The sequence below is a fragment of the Entelurus aequoreus genome, linkage group LG12 (genome assembly GCF_033978785.1).
Source record: "Entelurus aequoreus isolate RoL-2023_Sb linkage group LG12, RoL_Eaeq_v1.1, whole genome shotgun sequence".
In the NCBI taxonomy this organism is placed as follows: Eukaryota; Metazoa; Chordata; class Actinopteri; order Syngnathiformes; family Syngnathidae; genus Entelurus; species Entelurus aequoreus.
This window is the reverse complement of record NC_084742.1, coordinates 54,908,897-54,917,126: the sequence shown is the minus strand read 5'-3', so window position 1 is coordinate 54,917,126 and position 8,230 is coordinate 54,908,897. Positions and strand designations below refer to the sequence as shown.

General features: G+C 39.1%; 1 protein-coding gene across 3 annotated transcripts in view; it reads right to left on the bottom strand.

Annotated features, from left to right (window-relative positions):
- Nucleotides 1–8,023, bottom strand: part of LOC133662890 (calcium and integrin-binding family member 2-like) — a 24,338-nt gene extending 16,315 nt beyond the window's left edge. The window contains exons 1-2 of one of the 3 annotated variants that reach the window (XM_062067073.1): nucleotides 7,681–8,021; nucleotides 6,605–6,639 (exon numbers count right to left, since the gene is read on the bottom strand). In XM_062067073.1, coding sequence (XP_061923057.1) covers nucleotides 6,605–6,639; nucleotides 7,681–7,731 — 86 coding nt within the window. In that variant the 5' untranslated portion in view covers nucleotides 7,732–8,021. Of the gene's footprint in view, nucleotides 1–6,604; nucleotides 6,666–7,680 lie in introns of all 3 variants that reach the window. The other 2 variants (XM_062067076.1, XM_062067075.1) reach the window with 2 other exon arrangements.
- Nucleotides 8,024–8,230: the final 207 nt, after the last annotated feature.

Below are 8,230 nucleotides of genomic sequence, written 5' to 3'. Positions count from 1 at the left end.
ACTGCCGATTGCGGATGGACATTAGCCACTAGCTAGGTATACCGTACAACCCTACTCTAGAAGTACCAACTCACAGAAAACCTCCAGAAGAAACCCAAACTTGGAAATGCTGCTGCTCGCTCGAGTCCTGACTAGAACCAGGAAATATGACCATATTAGTCCGTGTACAAGTCTTTTCATGGTCTTGTGCCAAAGTATATCTCTGACATGAACCTCTGAGAACCTCAAGGAGTGGTCTCCTGCTGGTACCCAGAGTCAGGACCAAACATGGCAAGGCTGCGTTTGAGTTTACTGCTCCTAAATCTGGAATCGTCTTCCAGAAGATGTCAGACAGGCCTCAACGTTGGCAATGTTCAAATCCAGGTTTAAAACACTTGTATTCAATTGTGCCTATGACAACTGAAAGTATTTTATCCACACACGTTGATTTAATTTGAATTATAATTGCTTTATGATGATTTTATTTTATGTTTCTTATTTGCCTGATCATTTATTTTAAATTTTGCCTTCTTGTATTTTTCTGCTAAGCACTTTTTATTAATACAGATAATGAAGACCCAAAGATTTGTCTCTAAGTATCACATTTCTTTGGCCTTTTTATTATAAATAGCATTATGACATCAGCAACCCCCACCACTCTGTTTTTTTTTGGTCATTTTTAACAAAAAATCGAAATAATAAAAAATAGAGTTTTCAGAGGAAAAAAAATCTGGATTTTATTTTTGGCCAAAATCGTGCTTATTAGAAACAGTATTTTTTTTATTTATTACACAAAACAAGATCTAAAAAAAGACAGATGATCTTATATTCAGGGTCTAAATCAGGGGCCGGCAAACTTTAACATTGAAATAGTTATTTCACAACCCACTTGGAGCCTCAAAACCAATTTAACCCTGTAAGACCCAAATATAGAAAAACCTAAACAAAATATATTTTACCTTTCAGATGTTGTTGTAGGAGCATTTGAGGCAGGAATTGAAGAGTTAAAAAATGAAATGTTTATGTATGTTTTTAGAGAAATGTTGTAATATTGCAACATTGGGCTTTGATGGGAGCAGAATTTCTGTATTTGTACTCACGTTGTCTGAACAACTAAGGCAGTGGTTCTTAACCTGGGTTCCATCGAACCCTAGGGGTTCGGTGAGTCGGGCTCAGGGGTTCGGCGGAGGTCAAGAGTTTATGCACTGTGTTGGTTTTGTTGTTTGAACAAGGTGATGTTCATGCATGGTTCATTTTGTGCACCAGTAAAAAAACATGTAACACTTTAGTATAGGGAACATATTCACCATTAATTAGTTGCTTATAAAATGCAAATTAGTAACCTAACTCTAACCCTAACATATTGGATCTTAACTAGTCATTAAGTACTTATTAATGCCTTATTCGGCATGGCCTTATGATAACCCTAATCCTCTAACCCTGGCCCTAACCCTAACCCTAACCAAATAACTCTAAATTAAGTCTTTGTTACTTGAAATAAGTTCCCCATACTAAAGTGTTACCAAAAACATATAACTTTGTCTTGAATTTGAAAAAAAACACAATTTTATTTTCCACTAAAGAAGGGTTGGGTGAATGCGCATATGAAACTGGTGGGGTTCTGTACCTCCAACAAGGTTAAGAACCAGTGAACTAAGGGTTCATTTGCAGGGTTGATTGCTTACTTAGCCCCATAACGGTATATACCATTAATAATACTCACATATTAGTTATATTTTTATGACGTCATTTATTACAAATATAAAAAATATGAAAAGATAAAACTCTTAAAAAACGCTTTTTCCCCCCTCTTTTATAATTGCAACAATTATATAACAAGCTCTAAATGAAATTTGATGCATCTGTTCCACAATAACTACATATATACATGCTCTAGACATTGTAATAACAACCAAAAAATATATATAAAAGACATTTTAATTACTCGAATCTGATGAATCCAGTCCAATGAAACAAATACATTTTGTTCGAAGGAAACCTTGAGAGGTGGTGTGAGTTCATGGCCAGAAGGCATGACTTATAAACCAATGTATGATCCAATAGCCTTGTGAGACTGAACAATAGGACCTAATGACTATGTAAATGTGGTTCCAAAAATATATAACAGATTGTTTTTTAGGATGGTTAAAGGCAACGTTGTAATTTTACAACAAGGGGTGTTACAGGGTTAAACATACATTGAAGGTAATGTTCCATATTATTACAATATACCGCCATATTAAAATACTGTATTGTATCGTGACTCAAATATTGTAATATGTTTTATATCAAACAGGTGGCGACGGCAAGCGACTTCACAGCCCTTTGAGACACTTGTGATTTAGGGCTATATAAATAAACATTGATTGATTGATTGATTGAACTTTACTAGACGTCAGTCACACACACATCACACAAAACGGGGACCTGCTCAAAAAGGGTCCTAAAGGTTGGGGGAAAACAGCGGAGGTAAGATGAAAATGTTAAGATAATGATGATTAATTCATACCCTTTTTATTGCAATCTACCAGTTTTTGAAAAGACAATTTGAACAAAAAGTGAACATAAAAGAAAACCAACCAGTGTGGAAAGAATAAATATTTGACCATAGAAGTTCAACTGTAAAAACAATTGAATGAAATGAGTTCTACTGTATCACCATTTACACTACACCTATTTACACTACAGTAATCATTTCATTTCTCCAATTCAAGCCATGTTTGATGAGAACAACGCATGATTTATACCTACTAGACATTTTAACGTGTGGCATCTTGTTTTTAAATAGCCCCCTTAGCATATTTAAAATACAATGAATTAATTATTGTTAGATATTTAGGATATTTGCTATGTCACCTACAACACAAAGCAAATACAACGATGCTCTCCTGCCATAGCTTAGAGCAGGGGTGGGCAATTAATTTTTAGCGGGGGCCGCATGAGCTACCCGAGCACTGCTGGAGGGCCACATCGACAATATTTCAATTAAATTTTGCTCAATAATATTTTTGATATATACCGTAAGATAAATAATAATAATAATAATAATAATAATTAATAATAATAGTAATACTTCAACATAGTGTGTGTAACAGCATTCCATGACTAATATAAATAAATTAACATTAATAATAAATGACAGTAAAATAAGCACACGTATGACTGAGGAGTCATAGTGTAACTTTGTGTGGTGTTTGAGTTGTCCGACTTTTTGTGTGGCCATAAACGCACCAGTGGTTTAGTGCTATGCGTGTTGGTGACAGATGACAAGTTGCTTTTGGCCTGGTTTGTACGGCAGAAAATGACTAGTTTTTCCAGATAGAAGTGTTTTACTCATGTTTTTGGTGTGGTTATGTCCGAATATAAACAGTTTTGCTCAATAAAGTGATCGATATAATTCCTGTCCTCGAAGCATCTCGATAGACGTTACAATAATTGAACGGTGTTCAATTGAACGGTGTTGACGAACACCGTTAGGGCCGCTTGTTGTCACTGTCACTCAAAGTTGCATTGCATAATTACATAGAATAAATGTATTTATTTTGTTTAGAATTCAGATGGGATTTGATTTGACATATATTTGCTGCGCGCAGCAGACGCTTGAGCAGTGCGCATTTGCGCAGGCACGCACCTTAGAGGGAACGTTGCTTGGCAGTCCATGTCTTTTTGAAAACACGCCATTCCTCATCAACTTTTCTCTTTTTAGCGTCTCGGGTGTAAACCGTGCATCACTTGTCGCTGCATGTGCACCTTCACTCGCAGGTTACACACGGACACACGCCCATAAATAATACTTTTCAAAATAAAAGCAGCACAGTTGTATTGCGCGCACGACATAGATGTTTTTTCAACTTTATTTTGTAATTTGTGATTGCAGCTGTTCACATTCACACACAATCACGCACACGCATACGTCCACACGGAAGTAATACAAATAACGATTTTCAAAACAAAAGCAGCACCGTTGTATTGCACACTCGACATAGATACTTTTTTAAATGTATTTTGTAATTTATAATTGGCCTCACGTGGGCCGGACAGGGACGCACAAAGGGCCGGATGCGGCCCGTGGGCCGCAGAATGCCCAGGTCTGCCTTAGAGAATATTGACCTACATTTGATCGGTTTTAACATCTTTAGACTATGTCCGAACAAAGAAGGTACACGCCCCCTTCTTCGAGTGACATTTTTTTTTCCATCCACACAAATGGAGTTGAAAAAAAAATGACTGTTACTATATATGACTGTCACTATATATGACTGACGTATAGGAAGCACAGAAAATATAAATGTTTCTTTTTACGCCTGTGCATGTTATATTAGCACACATCCCTACTGCATTACAAAATAAAACCTGTTAATTAAGGTTTGAAAACCTGAGATCATTTTGTATATTTCTTATGATGAGCTCGGGCCCAGAGAAGCCGTCGGCGTTTCTGGGTGTTGTTGATAAATGGCTTTCGCATTGCATAGTAGAGTTTTAACTTGTACTTACAGATGTAGCGACCAACTGTAGTTACTGACAGTGGTTTTATGAAGTGTTCCTGAGCCCATGTGGTGATTTCCTTTACACACTGATGTCGCTTTTTGAAGCAGTACCACCTGAGGGATCGAAGGTCCGAAATATCATCGCTTACGTGCAGTGATTTCTCCAGATTCTCTGAACCTTTTGATGATATAACGGATCGTAGATGGCGAAATCCCTAAATTCCTTGCAATAGCTGCTTGAGAAAGGTTGTTCTTAAACTGTTGGACAATTTGCTCAGGCATTTGTTGACAAAGTGGTGACCCTCGCCCCATCCTTGTTTGTGAATGACTGAGCATTTCATGGAAGCTGCTTTTATACCCAATCATGGCACCCACCTGTTCCCAATGAGCCTGTTCACCTGTGGGATGTTCCAAATAAGTGTTTGATGAGCATTCCTCAACTTTATCACTCTTTTTTGCTACTTGTGCCAGCTTTTTTGAAACGTATTGCAGGTATCAAATACCAAATGAGCTAATATTTGCAAAAAATAAAGTTTTTCAGTTGGAACATTTAATATCTTGTCTTTGCAGTCTATTCAATTGAATATAAGTTAAAAAGGATTTGCAAATCATTGTATTCTGTTTTTATTTACCATTTACACAACGTGACAACTTCACTGCTTTTGGGTTTTATATATTTTACCTATGGATGAAGACAAAAACGCAAAATTAATTGCACGCCTTATTCCGCTCAGTTAATGGACGCAATCCACTTAGTACAAGTTTAGTAGATCAGCTTTGCGTGTGCTATTAAGTTTGCACGTACACTACCGTTCAAAAGTTTGGGGTCACCCAAACAATTTAGTGGAATAGCCTTCATTTCTAAGAACAAGAATAGACTGTGGAGTTTCAGATGAAAGTTCTCTTTTTCTGGCCATTTTGAGCGTTTAATTGAGCCCACAAATGTGATGCTCCAGAAAGTCAATCTGCTCAAAGGAAGGTCAGTTTTGTAGCTTCTGTAACGAGCTAAAGTGTTTTCAGATGTGTGAACATGATTGCACAAGGGTTTTCTAATCATCAATTAGCCTTCTGAGCCAATGAGCAAACACATTGTACCATTAGAACACTGGAGTGATAGTTGCTGGAAATGGGCCTCTATACACCTATGTAGATATTGCACCAAAAAGCAGACATTTGCAGCTAGAATAGTCATTTAGCACATTAGCAATGTATAGAGTGTATTTCTTTCAAGTTAAGACTAGTTTAAAGTTATCTTCATTGAAAAGTACAGTGCTTTTCCTTCAAAAATAAGGACATTTCCATGTGACCCCAAACTTTTGAACGCTAGTGTATTTAGTACACGCAAACTTAGTAAATCAGGCCCATCATGTGCAAAATGTATCCTAATGGCACCTCCACATTTGTTTTTTTTCTCAGTGGGAACCTGTTTGTATGCCCCCGGATGACCTCTAACCCCCCACCCTCATGTTATAGCATAAGGCCAAAGGGCCGAGGCGCAGCAAACTTGTGACAATCAGCGATAACCTGTATCTTCCGTGTAACATGGCTGTGCTGTGACTGCGTGGGCAGAAACAAGGAGTGTTTTATGAAGGTCATAAAGCGTGAGACCCCATTACGGCCTCGGCTGATTGTCCCCAGGCCAATGCTGGCCTTGGAGAGAAAGTCAATTCAATATCACAGAGGAGGAACATACAGAAGCACGGGAAAGTTCTGCCTTGAGGCTATGACAAGTGTAGATAATGTTCAAGGAATTTGGAGGAAAAAGTGGTCAATCCGTCAGCTTTTAGCCGGCGATTCATGGCGACAGACATATAACTGTGCTCAGTCAAGAGAGGAGCTTACCTCACTGGGATTGAGTCACTTTCACTCTGAAGCACAGGCTTTGGAAGTTCATCTTGCAACACCCAAAAGACGCTGACTCATGAGCATCATCAGTCAATTTTGCTAGTGCAAAATGCAACTTGGGTGCAAAATGAATCACCATGCCTGTCTCAGCTACCAAATAGTCATTTCTTTATCTACACACTGCAGCCAAGAGGTCGGTCCGACTGACGAGACAGAACATTCTGGATCTGCACTGCATTTAATACTGCACATTTGTGTGCAATACACTGACAAACAGATGAAAATCGACTTACCGCAAGATTTCTTTGCGGGTGAAAAAAGTACAATCCTGCAATACAAATAAAACAGAACAGGCTGTTATGCGTAACACAATAGCTGGAGAGAGAAATAAAAGATGTTTGATTCCCTGAAGGCAAAATGAAGGTGTCGGGCTTCTCGTAAATGACGTCGCAGTTCATGTTGTCACCCCGCTAACACGGCGGTGGTGGGGAGGGGGTGCAATGTGATCTGTGGCAGAACACATGCATGTGTGCGGCCCACGCATTGTGTGACATTGTATAACAGGCCTATAGTGTTTTTCTGTGGCAGAACACACGCATGTGTGCGGCCCACGCATTGTGTGACATTGTATAACAGGCCTATAGTGTTTTTCTGTGGCAGAACACATGCATGTGTGCGGCCCACGCATTGTGTGACATTGTATAACAGGCCTATAGTGTTTTTCTGTGGCAGAACACACGCATGTGTGCGGCCCACGCATTGTGTGACATTGTATAACAGGCCTATTAGTGGCGCCTCAATTTACATCTCCCTTGTACGCTCGCTGTCTGAGCTGTACGTGCCAGAGGCAACCGGTTCCGGAGATGATGTAATTAAGGAGTGGAGGAGACGAGGAAATAAATAGGAATGAAGTAAAAAATTAAAAAAAAGTCAATATGTATAAAAAAAAAAAAAAAACTAAATATTTGACTATATATTTGTGTATCTAGCCCTTGAGCTTTAAAGCAGAGAGCAACATTATTCTACTGAGGGCTTTTAAACGCCAGCAGGAGTAACCAGAGAAGCTCTTGAGGACCAAACAGTCTCCAGAGAGTAGAGTTTCACAGCATATACCGCTGACTTGGCATCAATTATTAACAAGCACATGTTATACGATGAAAGATGTTTCTCTCTGTGTGTGGTGGTCTAATCTGGACTTTTAATAGGCAAAGATGACATCATGTCTGAGTGGGTCATGATGTTTTCATCATATTTGTCCAACACAAAGGTTCTTCTATAGGTTACACTGCAACATTGTTCGACTTATACAGTGCAGTATTCTAGTCTTATAGTAACCAAGTGTTGAGAAGAAGAAGAAGCGTGCACTCACCTGGTAGGCATCAAGTTGCTCGTCTGTAAAAATAGTCTGCTTGTTTCCCATGTTTATCAAGTCATGTGTTGCTTGTACGCACACAGAACACAGAGGGTCCGCAGCCTTTGCTCCATAAAATACATTTAGGGGCCGTGAAGTCACTCAGTCTTTGTCGCAGGGTGAGTCCACGATGCTGCAGTCTCCCTCATGAGGTATCATCTCTGTCCATTGAGGGGATGTGAGCCACGGATGCCGAATGTAGAAGCTGCATCGTAAAAAGCCAAAAAGAGAAAAAGAAATAAAGAGCAAAAGATCAGCGCACCTTGTATGGGAGCCAGTGTGGATGACGAGGTCTGCAGGCTGCTTCTGCATCGGCTCTGCTGCCCACAGGAGTCCAGACAAGCCAATAGGGCATCAGAGAAAAAAATAAAGAAATGAGGGTGACTTATGATTCGCCGGTTCCAGCTGTCTTCATTGTGGGGCCACAATGTGGATTTATGGGTGCCCTGATACTGCTGGTTTTCCTGAAGCACTTACTCACTGCTAAAAAAATGATACTAATTAGATT